The 23,281-nt window shown below is 38.7% G+C and overlaps 1 protein-coding gene across 1 annotated transcript; it reads right to left on the bottom strand.

Moving 5' to 3' along the window:
• Positions 1–3,110: 3,110 nt before the first annotated feature.
• On the bottom strand, positions 3,111–4,261 carry LOC128210663 (TATA-binding protein-associated factor 2N-like). Its single transcript, XM_052915014.1, has 2 exons — positions 4,156–4,261; positions 3,111–3,316 (listed from the first exon to the last, which is right to left on the bottom strand). The coding sequence occupies exons 1-2, from the start codon at positions 4,259–4,261 to the stop codon at positions 3,111–3,113; spliced, it is 312 nt and encodes a 103-aa protein (XP_052770974.1).
• Between the last annotated feature and the right edge of the window lie 19,020 nt (positions 4,262–23,281).

The raw sequence follows: 23,281 nt of genomic DNA, 5'->3' as shown, positions 1-23,281 counted from the left end.
TCATCACCTCCAACTCCACCTCAATCACCACTACCTCCATCACAATCACCTCCGCCTCCATCACATCAACCCCAAACACTATCACCATCACCACCACTACCTTAATCACCACCACCATCATCAGCAGCACCATCTCCATCATCGTCACCTCCTCCTCAATCACCATCACCATAAAAAACAGCATAATCATCTCCATCTCCATCATCACCTCCATCCCAATCACCACCATCGCCACCTCCATCACCATCACCATTATCACCTCAACCTCAATCATAATTCCATACTGCATATCAATACCCATCACCATCTCCATCATTACTTCTAACTCCACCATTACCTCCAACTCAATCACCATGATCATCACCACCAGCAGCATTATCACCTTCACCTCCACCAACTTCTCCACCTGCATCGTGACCACCTCAATCACCATCACCTCCACCTTAATCACCATCAGTATCACCACCACCATCATCATCTCCACCACACCTCCATCACAATCACCTCCACCTCAATTACCTCAACCTTTTCCAACTACATATCAATCACCATCGTCATCTCCACCTCACTCAACAATTTCCTCCACCTCTATCACCACCACCTCCACCTCAATCATCACCTCCGGCATCACCACTATCATCTCCACCACCATCACCATCATCACCTCCATCACCTACACTTTAATCACAAACCCCATCACCACCACCAGCATTATAACCTCCACCTCCACCGTCACTACCTCCATCACAATCAACTCCACCACCTTTACCTAAATCTCAATCACTATCACCATCACCACCTTCAACATCAAGAGCACCATCAACATCATCACCATCTCCACCTCAGTCATCATAACCATTTCCACTACCAGCATCATCCCCTCCACCATCACCTCCACCCCAATCACTACAACCTCCACCTCCATTACCATCACCATCATCAACTCAATCACCATTTCCAACTGCAAATCAATCACAATCACTATCACCTTCTTCAACTCCACCATCCCCTCCACATCGATCGCCATTACCATTGCCACCAGCATCATTGTCACCTTCATCTCCATCATCACCTCTTTCTCCATCAACACCAACTCCATCACCATCACCTCCACCTTAATCACCATCATCACCACCAGCATCATCACCTCTACCTCCATAATCACCTCCACCTCAATCACCACCACCTCCATCACTATAACCTCAACCTTCATCACCTCAACCATTTCCAACTGCATAAAAACTACCATCACCATCACAATCGTCACCTCCATCTCAATCCTTACCTCCACCTCCATCGCCATCAACTCCATCTCAATCACAATCGCCATCGCCATTATCACCTACACCAACATTTTCATCGTCAATTAGCCTTAATCACCATTATCACTTCCACCTCTATCACCATCCCTATAACAACCAACAGCATCAATACCTCCACCTACACCATCACCTCCACCCCCATCACCCCCACCATCATCACCTCCACCTCTACCACCATCACCACCAGCATCACTATCTCCATCACCTCCACCATTTCCAACTGAACATCAATCACCATCACCATCATCACCTCCACCTTTGACATCAACTCCATCCCCACCACCTCCACCTCAATAACCAACACCAGCATCATCACCTCCACCTCTACTATCACCTCCACCCCCATCTGCAACCCGACCACTATTTCCAATTCCACCTCCACATCAATCACCATCACCTCCACCATCACCACAACCTTTATCACCACCTCCACCACCTTCATCACCAATACCTCCGTCACCATCACCACCACCTCAATCACCCCAACCATTTCAAACTGCATATCAACCACCATCAACACCACCAGCATCATCACTTCCACCTAAACCACCTCCACCTCAATCACCATTACCATCAACATTATCAGCTTCACCACCATCCCCTCCACCACCATCACCATCATCACCTCAACCCAAATCACCATTCCCAGCATCACCTCCCCCTCCCCCATAACCTCCACCTCCATCACCTCCACCTTAATCACAATTCCCATAGCAACCACCAGCATCATCACCTCCACCATCATCTCAACCTCCATCACCAACACCATCATCAACTCCACCTCAATCACCATCACCACCAGCATCACCACCTCAATCACCTTCACCATATCCAACTGCACTGCAATCATTTCCAACTGCACATAGATCACCATCACCATTATCACCTCCACTTCCATCACCACCACCTCAATCACCATCACCTCCACCTTCATCACCTGAACAATTTTCAACTGCACGTCAATTACCATCACCATCATCACCTTCATCACCACAATAACCTCAACCTTAATCACCACCACCAGTTCAATCACCATCATCATCTATTTTATCGACTCCACCACTACCACCTCAATCACCAATACCATCACCATCATCACATCCACCTCCACCTCCACCACCACCTCAACCTCAATCACCACCACCACCTCAATCACCATCACCATCTACTTTATCACCTCCACCACCATCACCATTACCTCCATCACCATCACCTCAAACACAATTTCCAAGTGCACATCAATCACCATCACCATCATCACTTCCACTTCCACCATCACCTCTACCTCAATCACCATCACCACCACAAGCATTATCACCTCCACCAACATCACCACCTCCATCACCTTCACCATTTCCAAATGCACAGCTATGACCGTCACCATCACCATAATCATCCCCACCTTCACCATCACCTCCAAATCAATCACCACCACCTCCACCTCAAAAACCATCACCATCAACATCATCACCTCCACTACCATCATCTCCAACACCATCACAACCAGCTCAATCACCATCACCATCATCGCCTCCACCATCATCTTCTCCTCCACCACCTTCCGCCTCAATCACCATCCCCATCACCACCATCATCACCGACACTATCACCTCCACCTCCATCACCTAGACCATCATCACCTGAACCTCCATCACCATCACCACCAGCATCACCACCTCCGTCACCTCCATCATTTCCAACAATCAACATCACCATCACCATAATCACCTCCACCATCGTGACCAACAACATCAATCACCTTGCTCATTACCATCATGACCACCACAATCAACCACCGTGCTCATCACTATCATGACCATCAACACAACCGTGCTCATCACTATCATGACCATCAACACCACCGTGCTCATCACTATCATGACCATCAACACCACCGTAATCATCACCATCACGACCAATAAAACCACCATAGTTCTCATCACCAGTATGACCAATACCACCAAAACCGTGCTTATATTCACTATGACCACCTCCTACAATCACCGTGCTTATCACAATCATGACCATCACCACCACCGTTCTCAACACCATCATGACCACCACCACCCACCACCATGCTCATCACCATCATAACATCACTATACACCACCTTCCTCATCACCGTCATCACCATCCACCACCATGCTCATCACCACCATGCCATCACTATACACCACCTTCCTCATCACCATCATGACCACCACCATCCACCATCATGCTCATCACCATCATACCATCACTATACACCACCTTCTTCATCACCATCATGACCACAACCATCCACCATCATGCTCATCACCATCATACCATCACTATACACCACCTTCCTCATCACCATTATGACCAACACCACCACCACCATGGTGCTTACCACCATCAGCACACCCACCGTCACCACCACTGTGCTCACCACCACCACCACCTCAAACACCACCATCATCACATCCACCACCACCACCACTGTGCTTACCACCATCAGCACATCAACCACCACCACTGTGCTTACCACCATCAGCACATCCACCACTACCACCACCGTGCTGTCCACCATCAGCACATCCACCACCACCTCCACCGTGCCTTCCACCATCAGCACATCCACCATCACCACCACCTTGCTATCCACCATCAGCATATCCACCACCCACCACCATGCTCATCACCATCATACCATCACTATACACCACCTTCCTCATCACCATCATGACCACCACCATCCACCATCATGCTCATCACCATCATACCATCACTATACACCACCTTCTTCATCACCATCATGACCACAACCATCCACCACCATGCTCATCACCATCATACCATCACTATACACCACCTTCCTCATCACCATTATGACCAACACCATCCACCACCAACTCCACCGTGCCTTCCACCATCAGCACATCCACCATCACCACCACCTTGCTATCCACCATCAGCATATCCACCACCCACCACCATGCTCATCACCATCATACCATCACTATACACCACCTTCCTCATCACCATCATGACCACCACCAGCCACCATCATGCTCATCACCATCATACCATCACTATACACCACCTTCCTCATCACCATCATGACCACCACCATACTCATCACCACCATGCCATCACTATTTACCACCTTCCTCATCAACGTCATCACCATCACAATCCACCACCTTGCTAATCAACATCATAACCACCATAATCAATCACCGTGCTGATCACCATCATGACCAACACCACCACCACCACCGAGCTCCCCACCATCATAACCAACACCATCAATACCGTGCTTATCACCATCATGACTACCACCATCCCTCACCTTGTTCATTACCATCATACCATCACTACCTACCACCTTGCTCATCACCATAACGACAATCACTACCAAGCACCTTGCTCATCACCATCATACCATCACTATCCATCTTCTTGCTCATCACCATCATCATTATGCCTATCCACCATCTTGTTCATCACCATCATAACCATTACCATATACAACATCCTCCACCATGATCATATCCATCATGACAATCACTATCCACCACCATGCTCATCACGATCATGACCATCACCATCCATTACCTTGCTCATCATTATAATAACATCACTATACACTACATTGCTCATCACCATCATGATCATCACTATCCATCACCTTGTTCATCAACATCATGACCACCACAATCCACCAGCGTGCTCATGACCATCATGACAACCACCACCATGATTATCCACCACCACAGAGCTCCCCACAATCATGACCAATACCATCAACACTGTGCTCATCACCATCACGACCACCACCATCCACCACCTTGCACACCACAATTGTGACCTCTACCATCAACCAGCGTGTTCATAGCCATCATGAAATCACCATCCGACTCCATGACCATCACAATCATGTCCAAAACCATCCACCATCATGCGCATTACCATCATGACCACCACCATCCACAATCATGCTCATCACCATCAAACTATCACTATCCACCACCTTGATCATCACCATCAGGACCATGACTATCCACCAACTTGCTCATCACCATCCATCACCTTGTTCATCATTATCATAACCCACACCATCCACCACCTTGCTCATCACCATCATGACAATAACTATCCAACACTTTGCTCATCACCATCAAGCCCACCACAATCAACCACCTTGCTCATCACCATCATACCATCACTATCCATTATCTTGCTCATCACCATCATGATCATGATTATCCACCACCTTGCTTATCAACATCATGACCATCACCTTATAACACCTTGCTCATCATCATCATGACCATTACCATCCACCACCATGCTCATCACCATCATACCATCACAATCCACCATCTTGCTCATCACCATCATGATCATTACTATCCACTACCATGCTCATCACCATCATATTATCACTATCCTCCATCTTGCTCATCACCATCATGCTCATGACTATACACCACCTTGCTCATCACCATCATGACTACCCACAACCTTGCTCATCACCATCATACAATCTCTATCCTCCATCTTGCTCATCACCATCATTACTATCACTATCCACAACCTTGCTCATCATCATCATCATCATCATCACAAACACTGCCATCCACAACCGTGCTCATCACCATCACGACCATCACTATCAACCACCTTGCTCATAACCATCAATCTCCACCTTTGTTCCCATTACCATCATGAAAATCACATTTTGACCATGACTATCCGCCATCTTGCTCATCACCATCATGACCATCATTGTCCACAATCTTGCTCATCACCATCATGACCATCACTATCCACTACCTGTTTCATCACCATCATGACCATCAACACCATCACTTTGCTCATCACCATTATGACCATCACTTTCGACCGACGTGCTCACCACCATTATAACCATCACCATCCATCACCGTGGTCACCATCATCATGACCATCACCATTCACCACCTTGCTCACCATCATCGTGACCATCGCCATATATCATCTTGCTCATCATTATCATGACCATCGCCATCCACCACCGTGCTCATCACCATTATGACCACCTGCACCGTACTCATCACCATCATGACCACCTGCACCATGCTCATCACCATCATGACCATCACCATCCACCACCGTGCTTTTCACCATCATACCCACTATCACCACCGTGCTCTTCAACATCATAACCATCACCATCCAACAACGTGCATTATCAAGACCACCACAACCACGACCACAACGGTGCTTATCACCATCATGACCATCACAACTATGACCGTGCTCATCACCATCATGACCACAACCTCACCATACACCACCGTGCTTATCACCATCATGACCATCACCACCACCACCAACAACCACAATGCTTTTTTCCATCATGACTACCACCACCATCACCAAAACCGTGCTCATCACCACCACCGTGCTTAATACCATCAGCACATCCACCATCACCACAACCACCCTGCTCACCACTATCAGCACATACACCATCAACACCATCGTGCTCACCACCATAAGCACATCCTCAATCACCATCATGCTCACCACCATCAGCACATCCACCACTACCTACACCACCACCACCACCAAGCTCACCACCATCAGCACATCTAACAGCACCACCACCATGCTAACCACCACCAGCACATCCACTACCACCAAAACCACCTTCTACACCACCGTGCTCACCACCATTAGCACATCCAACACCACCAGTACCGTGATTACCATCATCAGCACATCCGACCACCCCCACCACCACCACCACCACCACCACCAGACCACCACCACCAACAACACCACCACCACCGTGATCACAACCATCAGCACATCCACCACCAGCACAAGCACCACTGTGCTTACCACCATCAGCACATCCAGCACCACCACCATGCTGTCCACTATCAGCAATCCACCACCACCACTGTGCTTACAACCATCAGCACATCCACCACCACCACCGTGCTGTCCACCATCAGCACATCCATCATCACCACCACCATGGTGCTTACCACCATCAGCACATCCACCGTCACCACCACTGTGCTCACCACCATCAGCACATCCACCACCACCACCTCAAACACCACCATCATCACATCCACCACCACCACCACTGTGCTTACCACCATCAGCACATCCACCACTACCACCACCGTGCTGTCCACCATCAGCACATCCACCACCACCTCCACCGTGCTTTCCACCATCAGCACATCCACCATCACCACCACCTTGCTATCCACCATCAGCATATCCACCACCTCCACCACCTTGCTGTCCACCATCAGCACATCCACCATCAATCACCACCATCAGTCACTGAAACATGGAACCGATGCAGTCACTTATTGCAATAAAACTATTATACATAATTCAAATAAATATCACAATCAAAAAAGCAAATATCATATATATTAATAAATATGCTGATATTTAACAAATGTTTTTAAAATTCATCATCATCATCATCATCATCATCATCATCATCATCATCATTATCATCACCACCACCACCATTATGACCATCATCATCATCATCATCATCATCATCATCATCATCATCATCATCATCGTCCCCATCACCATCAACACAACCACCACTACCATCACCAGCATCACCATCACTAAAACCACCATTATGACCATCATCATCATCATCATCATCATCATCATCATCATCATCATCATTTTCATCATCTTCATCATCTTCATCATCATCATCATCATCATCATCATCATCATATGCATATGCAAGACCATCATCACTATCCATTACATACTTTACTCTTGAACACTGACTATGCATTTTTGACATCAATTCTAGCATTATCTATATATTTACCTAAAGCTGCTAAGTTTCATACACTTTGATCGCCCTCTTCAATCCAGCTGTCAAGCTAAGTACCATCATCAGTGAGTTGTCGCCCATTACCAACTCAATTGCATGTGTCATCACTTCAAGTGGACAGTTGGGCACTTCCAGTACAGTGGGCACTGAAACATTGAACTGATCATGCAGTCTTTCATTTCAATAAAGAGTTTTTATGTAAATTTAAAACAAGAAGCTGAATAAAACGAACACATATTAAACATATTTAGTGTTAATTAAATAATATTATTCAATAGTAATAAAAATTAACGGCTAAATAACAAGAACCACCATTGCACACTTAAATTTATATAGACATAACTTTTACGACACCTTTCACCTAATGGTAGCAATACATGTAAAATTGAATAAATTAACACTTTCTCAAATGTTGATATAGATTTAACGGGACCTGCTGACACAATACAAACAAAAACAAGATCAATAGTTTTCATGAATATATATTGTTATGCGATAAATTGCGATCCGCACATATCCGAAGATGTAGCGTTCATCGCTTGATAAACGCAATTGCCGAAAGGCAGTTTATTTTAGGAATGGAAGTAAAGGTGTAAATATTGGAAAATGACCGAGATGTTCCGAATGATCTGAAAAGGGAGACGGTCAGCAACTTTTAATACGGGCTCTTAACCGAGCGTAAAAAAACAGTAAACCAGAGTGCATATTGCACCTGGGATTGATGACTTCAGTACCGTTATCATCAAAAACATTTAAACTAAGAGACAAGTATTGCATATGCATCTCAAAGAGTCCTTAAAAGATCACCGTAAACTAAAATAAATAATTATCTTTTTAAATTTTGATTTACAAGTGAAAGTGTTTAAATTTATGAAAAAACTTCATTTAAATACTAGTGTTGTTTGAAAGTGTTTGTAGAACATCTTTATTTCCTTTACAAATCTTTCTTATCATAGTATAAATTATTGATATTGTTTTAAACATCTTGCAGAAATGTTATTTGAAGTATTGTAGAATTACCTTTGATATTTTTTAACGATATGATGGCATATCTTCTTTTAATAGCCAAAAACCAGGTCCTAATTCCATTATTTTTCCAATTTTCATAGATATATATGTTAAATTTGTATATAAGCACAAAAAAGGTATTGGATGTTTATTTTTGACTAATATAAAGTAATGTGAATAATAATGCTGGAACTAACTGTGAGAGCCCAGGCACAGATTCATCCCTGGGCTTTAGGGCTGAAGCCCCCCCCCCCCCCAGCTTGGCTCAAAGATGTGCTTAGGGGAGGGCTGGTCTTTTTTATCTTTAATTGTTGACAAATTCAGGGCTGATTTGACCATTATTTGCAGAGTATTCTCTTATCACTAGATCAATACATCATGGTTTGTGACAGTCATCTGGTCAGTAGGCCACTTATACCTTCCCGGGGGAGGGGGCAATTAACTTTGTCTAGAATACTGTGACATTGTTAAAATTAAAAATTAACCCAGTACGTTCTGAACAATTGAGTGTATTTGCAAAGGATATAGTTTTAAACTGAATGAGCTAATGAATGAGCAAATGTAACCATAATTATAGTACATTCTTGTTCTGATTATGTTGTGAACTGTTAAACTGCTATATTGTGAATATATTACAAGTTTACAACATATAATATATTATGGGGGGTTATTTGAAGAACCTTAAACATCTAAAAATAAACACAATGCTGTTTTACGTATTTAAAATAGCAATGTACAGATTGATTGTCAGATAACTGTGATCATTAAATTTAAATTTAATTTAAAAGTTAAGGTTTGTTTACCTTGTTATGTTAAAAGTTGGAATCATTATTTTGTTCTGTAACTGCTTATATGATATTTAGAATTAGGTAAATAAGTATATTTATTGTGTTTGTAATTATGTGCTTTCTCAAACATTAAAATATAAAATTTGCTTTGCATTGCCTTAACCTTACTTGTGATGCACTTCAATGATCGTAGTCATAGTATGTCATATAAAATCAATTTTGTCTTTGACACTTGTTTATTTAAAGACGCACTCTTATTCGCAAAGATTTACTACAATAAAAAAAAATGTTTTTATTTACCAAAAAAATAAATAAATGTCGAAAAAATGGTTCTTATGAAGAATACCGAGTTTAATTTTAAAGAAATGTGCAGAAAACACGGTATTTATACCTCATGAAACGATAGTAGATCACAGTAAATCTTTTAGCATTCACCAATTATTTAATAATTCTGCGTTTTCATCTATTTAATTCACGGTTACAATCATGTTATCAGTAATTTTTATTTTCCATAAATGCATTATTTAGAAAGTAGTACAGGTCTACCACTCAAAATTTATGTTTTGTAATATACATGAGTATGTACTGATTCTGAATAAGAGTGTCACTTTACGAATAAATGAACTGTTTCTGTAGTTGATAACATACATAGAGCCCGTCTAAGGCAGTGCCTTATTTCATATTATCATACTGTGTCAAAATTGCCCCTTAACGATTTTTGTATCATGCTTTGGGATAGCTGTTACAGCTGTACTAATTTTACTGAATTATGAGCGAATATTCAACTACTTCACGTTAAAGAGTTAGCAACGTCATGGGCGTAGCTTCCTTTAGGCCGTGTAGGCCGCGGCCGACACATTTTTCAGAGAAAACGAAATAATAAAAATGACAAATCTGCAATAAAAACTGAAGGTATAGGGGGTTAGAGCTTAAATTTGAAATCCCGACAAATGCGCCTTAATATAGATTTAATTCAAGGTAAAACACAGTTAAAGTGTTGTTCTCATTAATGTTATTTTTCAACAAAACGACAACCTAGCTAAAATTAAAATTTGTGGCGGGGGGAGGGGGAGACCCCCAAATAAGTGGCCTACACATTTATTTTCGTCAAGCTACGCCCCTGAACGTAGTAGTCAATCCCATTTATTAACTTTAACAAAGTTCTGAACAATTGACCCATTGTTCAATCATTTCTTTCATATCAAAAGCTAACCTTAATTATCCACCATTGCGCCACCAATGATGTGTCTCTTATTGCGTCTCTTCAGCCAACTCCATTAGAAAGGTTTTACTTCCGGTTGGATGGAGCGACACTTCTGGTACCGTTGGCTCTGAAACATTGAACCAATATTTATGTTCAAAAATGCCGACTTATAGAGTTAACATGAATACCACTTTACTAACATCATTAATAAAAGACATAACATTTTAAGATGTAACACCGAAGTAAAATCTATGAGCCGTATTGCGCCATTTTGGGCCTTCTGTCATCTCGTTGACTGTTATTATCTAATTGATTATTTTAATTAAATGACATATCAGAAAGAAATTTCTTAAAATATCATGATGATATCACTTATGTTTTGAAAGATACGTGTTTACAAGTAAGACCAATGTTTTCCACATTTAGAAAACTACATTTGATGTCACACACATGACAAACTTACGAAAGTACTTAATTGAAATCACGTGAAACATTGACGCATCAATATTACAATAAGCATATCATCTTCTTTGTTTTCCTTATAGGGAATCTTTCTGGAACATGAATAAAGAAATATTTTGTGAGTCATCTTTGTACCGATAATCCATAGGGCTGTTGAAGACAACTTTATTTTTTTAGACAATAAATTCAGTCAAAATAAGTCGGGACGAAATCCATGGAAACAAGAGTAAATTAATGGTCATAAGTCTTCATTGATGCCCCAATGTCAATCCTTCAAAGGAAAGAAGTTAAGAATAAATTAATATACATTTTTATTGATGATTAGTTCAATTGTAATAGTTTTGTACGAAGGCCTATATTCGCCCGATGCGGCTCAAATATTTAATACAAATTGCATTCTTTCTTATAATGTTTTCCACGGCCTTTTCTACCTTTAAAATTAAACTGTTAACCAAATTATAAATATAACCATTAATCTCATTGAAATGAATGTCTGCAACATTTTGCAGTATGATATGTCATACTATACACGACAATGAAACAAATATTACATATTCGGGCTCGGTTAAAAAAAATATTGGGAAAGAAGCAGACGCCCAAAATCGCCCACCTAAGCAAAGGGCCACAACACTGTGATAAAGCAATAATAAAAATGTTGCAATTAAACATATCTTTACTGATAAGTCGAAAATTATGTTGTTCTCGTTGATCAATCAATGCCTAGTTGTATTTTGTAAAGGGTCATCAATGAAGCTTCCTGTAAAGTTTCAGTGAATTTGGCCTGGTAGTTTCAGAGGAGATGTTTTATAAAACAAAAAAGGAAGTTGGCCAGATTGTTATTGTTGTTGATCAATTGCGACCCCTTGTCGTATTTTTGTAGAAGGTTACCCAAGGAAGCTTCAGGTAAAGTTTCATTGAATTTGGACTGGTAGTTTTTTTAAAGCAAAACAGGAAATTGGTTATTTTGTTGTTGTTTTTGTTGATCAATCGTGACCCCTTGGTGTATTTTTGGAGAGGGTCTCGCAAGGAAGCTTCATGTAAATTTTCATTGAATTTGGACAGGTAGTTTCAGAGATGTTTTTTTAAAGCAAAACAGGAAGTCGATCATGTTGTAGATCAATAGTGATCCCGTGCTGTATTTTTGTAGAGGATCACACAAGAAAGCTTCCTGTAAAGTTTCATTGAATTTTGAGTGGTAGTTTCAGAATATATGTTTTTAAAGCAAAACAGGAAGTTAGCCAGTTTGTTGTTGTTGTTGTTGTTGTTGATCAATCGTGACCCCTTGTTGTATTTATATAGAGAGTCACCCAGGGAAGCTTCCTGTGAAGTTTCATTGAATCTGGACAGGTAGTTTCAGAGAAAATGTTTTTAAGCAATTGTTGACGGACGGACGGACGGACGACGGACAAAGACCGATCACAATAGCTCACCTTGGTGAGCTAAATAAGAGAAGAATTCAATCGCCCTCACTGGCGAAAGAGATTGTTTGCACACACACACACTAAACAAACTCTTAAGAGATCTCATGATAAAGGTAACACACTTTTGGACATTTTGCTTTTTGCTGTTTGACAACAATTGAAAGCAAAAAATAGCAGCATAAAACCAGTAGAAACAGTTCGGAATATTCGTACAAATCCTTTAAATTATCAGCAAGCAAAGTGCATGTAAAACACAAATAACATACCTGCAATTCCAAATACACAACTATTGCGAAACGTCCATCTTGTCCCGGTTCGCACCTTCACCTGACCAAAGTAAATGCAAGGCAGAATTTATCGCTCCATGCATTCACACCTATACGTACACATGTCCAGGGGCTAGAATGCATATTATTATCATAGTCTATTTTGTTTCGATAATCCTTGGTAAAGGCCCCGCTATCCCCCACACCCACGTCGGGGTTGGGTGGGGGCAGTAGTTACCATTACGTAGAAAAAGCAAAGTTATGAAAACGTCACTGGATGCTAAAGGGCAATGCGTGACACAAAATAACAATAAAGCATTTTTACTGACTAGGTAAGGACCATAACACTGGCATTAATATATGTATGTATAAATGAAAACTCGTGTGCACAACTTTACATGCCAGTGAACATTTGTGTTGAAAGTTTGGTGACTCTATGTGTGGTAGATAAGGAGTTATGCCTGCACAAAAATTATTCTGAATATCTTAATTTTCACTCAATCAAGGACCATAATTATTTCGTGACTGGAATAATAGAAATAAAAAATAATTAAAGCAGGTACACATCTTTATACACCAATGAATAAATGTAATGCCTCTGGAGACTCCCATGTCACAAGATTTCGGGACGGACGGACATCATCATCATCATCATCATCATCATCAACGTCATCATCATAGCTTTTGTTGAAATATTAGAACTCTATTTTTTAGCTTTATAATAAGTTAATCCTCTTTATGTGGCAAAAAGGCACAGTTGCGCCCCATATAAGCAATTTCTGCTTTATGTGTTGAGCGTCGCCGGATAAACGTGGTCGCCCTGTTTATGCGTTGAAAATCACCGCATAAAAGAAAAAAAAACACGTTTATACGGCGATGCTGTTATGCCGCGTTACACAGCCTTTAGAAAATTAAAACAGCCACCTTAATTACCTCTATGACTATTTATTAACCCTACACAACGCGGCATATAACACTCAACGCTGTACAAATTATAGAAGTTAAAACGGTGTGCGATATGCTTATGAAGGGGTAAAATAGAAAAGACACGTTCACGGCAAAAAAATGAGGGCGGTAAGCAAAATCTACAAAAAACGTGTGGTTAAAATTGTTAATATTTTGCATCATAAATGCCACATAATATAACATAATTCACAATGAAGCATAAAAAGATATGTAAACAGTAAAGTAAAATAACATTTTAAATGTAAATTTTAACGTGTAAACAAAATGATGTGTAGGACTCTTATACTTAGTGAATGAAAAGAAATATAACATAATGTATCACAGATTGAATAATAAAAGGAAATTCTTATTAATAATGGTTAAGGAACGGTGTAACGTTGTTAACTGACCCCCATATAATAATGACCCCCCGGTCATTATTTTATATAGAATAATGACCCCTTTCTATAAAATACTGACACGTACCCCTTATAAAACAATGCCCCCCCCCCCCATTTTATCTATAAAATATTGACCCCCACCTAACCTATAACTAACATACTCTATATCAATTCAAGTCACTGTCGTGTTTATATTGCTTATATTTGTTGTTGTTGTTGTTGTTGTTGTTGATACTGCCACTGCTGCTGCTGCTGCGTCTACAGCTGACACAACAGTAGAATAACTTAGAGGCCCCGTAAGAAATAAGCGTGCATCTGTTGAAAATGAAATCTAAAATGGTTTTCATCTGAATTATCATTATTGTACTACAAGAGAAGTATAACAATAATAGAAGACATACCTAAGTCGTTTTAAAGGTGCTGTACTCCGTATAGTAAAATAGCGGGAAAAAAAGAAAAATGTCAAAACTGACATACACTTGACATCGACCTGTACAATGCTTTGCAATTACTAACTGAAGTACCACATAGTTTACAATTTATTTAAGTTTAGCAGTTATTTCGTATTTTTCCATTAAAAAATATTACTGGGTACTTCTACCAGGTAGAATTCATTCCTTATGCGTGATTGCTAGTCGGTGTTATCACGTGATATTACCGAGGTAGGTGTATAGCTTAATTATGTCGCCCAATTAGAGTAAGACGTCGAAGCTCAGTGGATACGACGTTGGACTGCAATTTTGGCGACACGGGTTCGAACCCGGTTTCCGACACAATATTTTTTTTTTACATTTTGGTACTTTTTTACAATTAGGATATCAAAGCGTAACACATTCTATTAGATAATTGTCCTGAGATTCGTCACAGAAAAAAACTGTTTTAGTGCCAATCTGGGCCCCGTTTTACTAACATATTGTAAGTTTTACGTACATTCTCAACTTACGCAAATAATACGAATTGCGTACGTGCGTTTTACTAAATTTTCGTAAGTGGAAATATTTGCGTAGGGGTAAATAATGCGTAACTCTCCGATTGGAGGTAGCACGCACGCGCCTGTCAAAAAAGTAAACAATCGTCTGCAACAATGGAGCCGACCGCAAAGCAGCGACAAAAGGCGAATTGGTCCAGGGCGGAACAAGATGTTTTGAAGGACTTTGAGCTAACCTCAACATTAAACAATAAGTTATGCCCTGGACTCACTCACACATGTTGATAAAGATCGGGCCTGGAAGGAAATAGTGGAGCGGTATGGTATTTTTAAGTCATAAACAACAAAACATCCTGTTGTATTTGAAAGATAAATCTCTTATATTTAGTTTTACCATTAAATATATATTGTCACAACAATTTTGACTGGCAGACTGTGGGATGTACCCCCCGCCCCCCCCCGAAATATGAGTAAAATAATTTAATAACAAGAGCCGTTGTAAGACAGCGCGCTCGACTACGCTGCTTTGACTTAGAATACAATAACGATGTAATAATACCAAGTTTGGTCTCTTTATGTCAAACCTAACTAAAATTATTCGATACATAAGGTGACTTTGATGCTGCCCTAAAACCAGCCCACCCAAACAATGACGCAAGTCATTCAAATAACTTGATTTCCCATTATGAAAATGTGGTTAAGAATATACAAATGTGCCTTTCAAAGGAAATTTTAAAAAAATCAAGGGCCATAATTTTTATTTAGGCTTAAAACGGAGTTATGTTTCTTGTTGTAAGATGGTCGTGAATTATTTTGAACTTTATTAAGTGCATTTAATGAACGGTATAGAAGTGTTTTTTTTTATTAAAATCCCAACTTGCCCTTAACCTTTACTTGCCTAAAACTTTAACCTAAGTCAATCAGGGGCCATAACTTGTATTAAGGATATGGAGTTATGTAACCTCATTGGGTGATGGTCCTGAACAATTGTGTGAAGTATTAAGTCAATTGAATGAAGGGTATAGAAGTTATAAAGCAATATCCCAACCTGCCATAAAACTTTAACCTAAGTTCCATAGTCAATCAGGGGCCATAATTTGTATAAAAGATAATATGGAGATATCTAACCTCATTATATGATGGCTCCGAACATCTGTGTGAAGTATTAAGTCAATCGAATGAATGGTATTGGAGTTTTAAGTGAAAATCCCAACTTGCCCTAAAACTTTAACCAGCCATAAAACTTTAACCTAAGTCAATCAGGGGCCATAACTTGTATTAAGGATAATATGGAGTTATGTAACCTCATTGTGTGATGGTCTTGAACAATTGTGTGAAGTATTAAGACAGCGGCGGTTCCAGGCCTTTCTAAATGGGGGGGGGGGGGGGCACAACTAATTATAAACATATCAAAATTTTTTTGAACGCATAATTTTAATCATATAATGATATGGAATTAACATTTGTCTTCACTGTCAATAATGTTTGGCAGATAAATTGAATTAAAAAGATATCAATTACTGAGATAAACCTTCAAAAAAACAACAAAGATATCTAGCCGTTTTGGGGAATCGAACCAGGGTCAACGGATTAAAATGCTAATTTGTTAGCCTCTCGTCCACCTCAGACACACATATTTATGCTTTAAAATTAGTGCTATATAAATCTACACTACAGTATATTGTGTGATTTCTAGTCATTAGACATTGGCGATGAATTCCACACGCTACTAGTCTGTAAGAAATTCAAAAACCAAAGAATGAAATACATCTCACCATTATTTTTAACCGCCCTAATATTGTGAAATATAAGCTATTTATGACAAGTAAAGATAAAGACACTCTCGAAAATGTATGTAGGTTTATTCGAACAATACTTAAATCATGCAACCGAACTTAACAATACCTCGCATCATATCCTAACATTTAAAATTTAAAAAATAAATAAATAAATAAATAAATAAATAAAAAAGAGGAAAAAATACAAATAACAGAGTACTTAACTGAAAGAAATAGGAAAAAAAACTTGCCCTACAAATTAATCCTTAGCTTCCTCAGTCGCCGATGTCCAAATTTACAACCAAATTATTTGTTCATTCACTAAAATATTCCCATTCATGCAGACGCACTAAATTCACGCAGAAAACGAGGAACAAATACCAACTACACTGGCGGTACGCTTTGTTTACTCATCCGCCGTTTATCATTTATAACTGCAAACTTATCCGCTATGTATAACTCATTCTTAACCCAAATTTCTAGTATTGTATATATCTTATCCATAATAAACAAGAACACTCCCAACCTCCCCCGGCAATGGCTTGCCAATACAAGTATATATCTATTACATTAAATATTAATTGATACTTACCATTGAAACGTATTTGTCTCCATATTGAATTTCAGTGTCGTTATGATATGTACGAGTATAAATTGACTATTTCGGTAGTATAATTGACATTACCTAATATATGATTACCTTTACTTGTGTGACATGCAAATCTGATACTACTATCACTCTGTATAACATTGTACTTGTATGTTTTCACAAAAAAATATATATAGCCAGACAGAGCCCCTGGTGTTTTATACCGCGGTCCAAATAACGGAGTTGACACGGTGTGATACTGCCCCATTTTGTAGACGGGATAAAACAACAGTGGCCCTGCTAAGCTTTTATACACGTACATGTATAGATGATTATTGTATTTCGTACTATTAATCAGTTATTTCGAATTCCAGTACCCGATTACCAATAATTTAACATGCGTTTTATATATATCCTACTCATGTTGTTGCATACATTGTAACCTGAATTAGTAAATAAAACGAGTTTTGAGTTGAGTCGAGTTGAGTTGAGTATATTGATTGCACTCAACGATACTGTAGGTACTTCGGATGTCATTGTTATAAATTTAAGTAAACTGAAGTAAAAACAACTTGACAACAAATCCCAAAAAGGGTTTCAAATAAATAATTATGTATTAATTTACAAATGCTCTAGCATAATTCAGAGAACTAGACGATAATAAAGGCCGAAATGGAAAGTTTCAAAGCGGCAACGTTTTTATTTTAAACTTTTGTTAAATGCACGTCATGCATGCACATACCATGTTGGCACACAATGAAATTATTAAAAGTATTGACGAACATATAATGTGCACATGTTAACAGCCACATTTGTCTACTTTTAATCCGCTGTCTGTGTAAAATGCGGCGCCGATTTTTTTATCGGATGTTCGGGCCCCGATGTCATTTTTCAAAAGACTATTTCGTTTCGCATACTATATTACGCCAAACTTCAGGAAATATATTGGACTCAGATATAATATTAAAATATAACAAACAAGTGTAATTAATGCAGAAGTACTTAAATATTTAAAGTACTCATTTAATATGTTTTCAAATAAAGAAGGGTTGTGTTTTGTTTTAAAAGGTTAACATCCTTTGTGTTTTATGTTATAGCAAGCGGTGCATTAAATATGTCATTTTTAAAAGGTAAAGAATCTATAATTACAGATTGTTTCGAAATGTTCTAGATATATTTGCTTTCATCGTTTTATTTTTTCAACAAACTCTAATATAAAGTGTGGTCAGTTGAACCTAAATCTTTAGGTTTTATCTTTAAATCTTTATGAAAGGGTATATTTCTAATCGGGTGTTTTCAAACTTCTACTCCTACAAACCATATCATGGTATATTTTAGCAAACCAATGCTTTTGCGTTTGACGTATCATATCTCGGTAGAAAATACATCTTGGAAACAAGGAGATTACAACTATCGACAACTTTTGAATTAATCCAAAACATTTCATTATTTTTAGCTCACCTTAGCCGTTGGCTGAGGGTGAGCTTTTAGGACCGATAAATGTCCGTCGTCTGTCGATACTTGGTCAGGATGTTTGTCCCAGTAATTACTCGGACGAGTTCGAATATGGGTCATCTGGGGTCAAAAACTAGTTCACATCGCCCAAATATGGAAAAACCTTGTTTACACTCTAGAGGTGACATTTTCAGCCCAAATATCCTGGAAATTTGTCAGAAAGGTTGTTTTGATGATTTCTAGTTCAAGTTCGAATATGGATCATCTGGGGTCAAAAACTAGGTCACAGAGCCCGAATATGGAAATACCTTGCTAACACTCTAGAGGTGAAATTTTCAGCCCAAATATCCTGGACATTTGTCAGAAAGGTTGTTTTGATGATTTCTAGCTCAAGTTCGAATATGGGTCATCTGGGGTAAAAAAACTAGGTCACAGAGCCCGAATATGGAAATACCTTGCTAACATTCTAGAGGTAACATTTTCACCCCAAATTCCTGGAAATTTGTCAGAAAGGTTGTTTTGATGATTTCTAGTTCAAGTTCGAATATGGGTCATCTGGGGTAAAAAGCTAGGTCACAGAGCCCAAATATGGAAATACCTTGCTAACACTCTAGAGGTAACATTTTCAGCCCAAATATCCTGGAAATTTGTCAGAAAGGTTGTTTTGATGATTTTTAGCTCAAGTTTGAATATGGGTCATCTAGGGTCAAAAACTAGGTCACAGAGTCCAAATATGGAAAAACCTTGTTAACACTCTCGAGGTAACAATTTCATACATCAGAGAAGCCAAATCCCTGTTATTGCCCTTTTAATTATCAACAAGTCTATAGCACAACGTTTTACTGAGGTGAGCGATATAGGGCCATCTTGGCCCTCTTGTTTATCAATTCACATGAGTAAGAATGTTCTTAATTAATAACAACTAGATCATGGTTTAACTTCGTTCAATATGTTTGTTTTTAACAGAGTTACACCAAATTGGCTTTTTAGGGAACAAAATGACTTTCTTCTACACCCTCATCCCGAAATATATTGCAGTATGGTCACCACAATTAACAACACCATGGTTCAAATAGAACTAGTATAACACAATTACACAACCTCAATTCTTCTCAAGAAGTTTAGATGGTCCTGCTGATCCGCCTGCTGATCCGCCTTGACAATTTGACACGAAAACACGAAGTGGGAAAATCTTCGTATTGGTATTTTCTTTCCAGAAGTGACCTGACAGACGTTAAATTTAAACTGTATGCTGGTGTTAAACCTTGCACCCTACTCTAACGCTGATGGTGTTCTTGATCCGCATGTCATTACGTCATTGACGTTCTAGCTGTTCCCATAGTTCTGCCTAAAGACAAAAAGTCATTTTTCTTACCGAAAGAAGTGGCAATTAACAAGCCCTACTCGCATAATGACCTGTTTCTTGCTTCATGTTTAGTATTTTCTATACGTTTTTGCCTATTTCAAACCTAGGTAACACAGTTCTTATCTAGACTATCTAGGGTAGTTAATGTTGGTTTAAGAATTCTGTCATTGTCTCAACAATCTTGAGGCTGTAGAGGACATCCACATTTGACGGATCACATGCTTAATTAATTGCTAAACTAATAGATTCTTTGATCTTGCTCCAGGGCATAAAATAATGGCAAAATAAGTTTTATTTCGACTCTTAAACACACTTGAGCTGGCTTACAGTAATATTCTTCCTATATAAAATGATTTGAAAATGTTTTTGTTGATTTCATTTTGGGAAACTCTCCATTATTATGTCCTATTGCCAATAGTATTGGCATACATTGTATCTGTGTGTCCGTTTCATAAAGTGCCCATCATCATCGAATTCAAGCTGCATTCATATGACGTGCACAAATTATTTCCAGCGGATAAATGTTTTGATATCAACGCAAGTTCCAACGAGGGTAATTTTATCCAAAGTCTTGAGGTGGTTAAAATGTGCCCCTTGTTTATTTCATGTTATAAAACGCAACTGTTAGGTTTCCGAAATTACTGCAATATGGTCTTACTTACTTTCAGTACTAATAAAAAAGTGGTATTTATTAGAAATATGGCAATCGTTATGTCAGTTAAAACAGCTTAAGCAGTATATTGAATGTATTTGTCAACACGAACTATTGGCATTTTATTTAAATATACCTTTTTCGCAATAGCCATAATATACAAGAGAATACATCAGTCGATATATAAATGCGTTTTTTTCAAAAGATATAATTTAAATGCAGTTGTAACATTTTATGCACGTATTGTATTTATTAACAGTTTAGACATTCAACACATTCATAAGACATTGGAGAACCACAATATTTCAATTCATATATGATTAACATTAAATAGCACTCTGTAAATAACCTATGGATTGTAAGGGGTGAAACTCAGATTTACAACCTATAATACAACACGCAGTTTTCTTCACTTGTAAGATGCCTTGTTATCCATATATAAACATCTTCGGATATGTTCGGATCGTCATTCATTACATAACAATATACATGAAAGCTATTGATCTTGTTATTAATTGTATTGTGTTTGCAGGTCCCGTAAAATATAGATCAACATTTTTAAAAGTGTTAGTTTATTATATTTTAAATATATTGGTACCAGATGTGTTTCAATTTTACGTTTTAAAGTGATTTCAAGTGGTTGATCTTTTCCCGCGTTATTGTGACGTCATTTGAAAAAAATGTTTCCGGTTATAGTCGGGTCGTTCTATTTACAGAAGGGGTAAGAACGGATTACTAAAATGTTTTCTTATATGAAATAAAGTATTTTTTTAACAATTCTTGAATGAAATAATGAACTAATGGTGTAAATATAAGGAATGAATTGCGGGGTTGATGTCATTATCGGGGATATGAACGCAATTGGTTTGGTCAAAGTACGCGTGGAGTCCTTCGGACTCCACACACATGGACCAACCCAATTGCGTTCATACCCCGATAATGACATCAACCCCGCAATTCATTCCTTAAATGGAAATGCGCTTTCCGTGTTATGACTGTTGTATTTCAGCCATAAATGGTGTATTTATCTGTTTTTAATAAATGCAAATCATGACCATAATGTAAACAAATGAATAAAAACAGCAATCACTAATTATCTCATTTTGTGTGGCCTGCCTGATTTGCATTTTTTGAATAAAATTATGTTAATTTCATTACTGCAGCATTCAAAGGTATTGAGAACAATGTTGACATTATTTGTATATTTGATATTTGTGTCGTCAGTGCAACAATCGCTATCGTGATAATATTATAGTATCATATCATGTTTACTATCTATATAATAGTGTGTCACAGCAATTTCTTTGGAAGGTAGAAACATTAAACGCGTTATTATACTGGGGTTGATTTTGCTGTAAGATATGAAACAATAAACGATTTAAGTTCCAAAACATAAGGCTCTCCTCGGTATCATCGGCTTATGTCATACACTCGTTCTAGGTCTTAAATGTATTGATAAGTATTTCAACCAAAACTAAGTATTGACTTTAGGGTGGGAATTTTATATGTTATGCAACTAAAGAGTTACCGCAGAATCATTTAGAAGAAGATTTAGCCGAAAACATAAGTTTTACAGACAAACTTTAAAATGATATTGCCCAAGGCTTATAAGTTCTTGTTTTTACCAAAACATTACGCTGGTGATGCTTGCAATGACGTCAATGGTTGAAGTTATTAGCATTGTCATGCCAATGCTTGCTTTGCCCGGGAGGAGGGAGACCATGAAAATTTCCACCATTATTACAACTTTATTATATTGCTGATTTCTTATAATTTAAATAATCATACGAAATAATACAATAGTTTGATTATATTTCTGCATGCTGATAGTGACAATATTAACGTATGAAGACAT

Source organism: Mya arenaria, chromosome 12 (genome assembly GCF_026914265.1).
Source record: "Mya arenaria isolate MELC-2E11 chromosome 12, ASM2691426v1".
Taxonomy (NCBI): domain Eukaryota; kingdom Metazoa; phylum Mollusca; class Bivalvia; order Myida; family Myidae; genus Mya; species Mya arenaria.
Note: the sequence above shows the minus strand (reverse complement) of the source record. Positions and strands in the feature narration are given on the sequence as shown.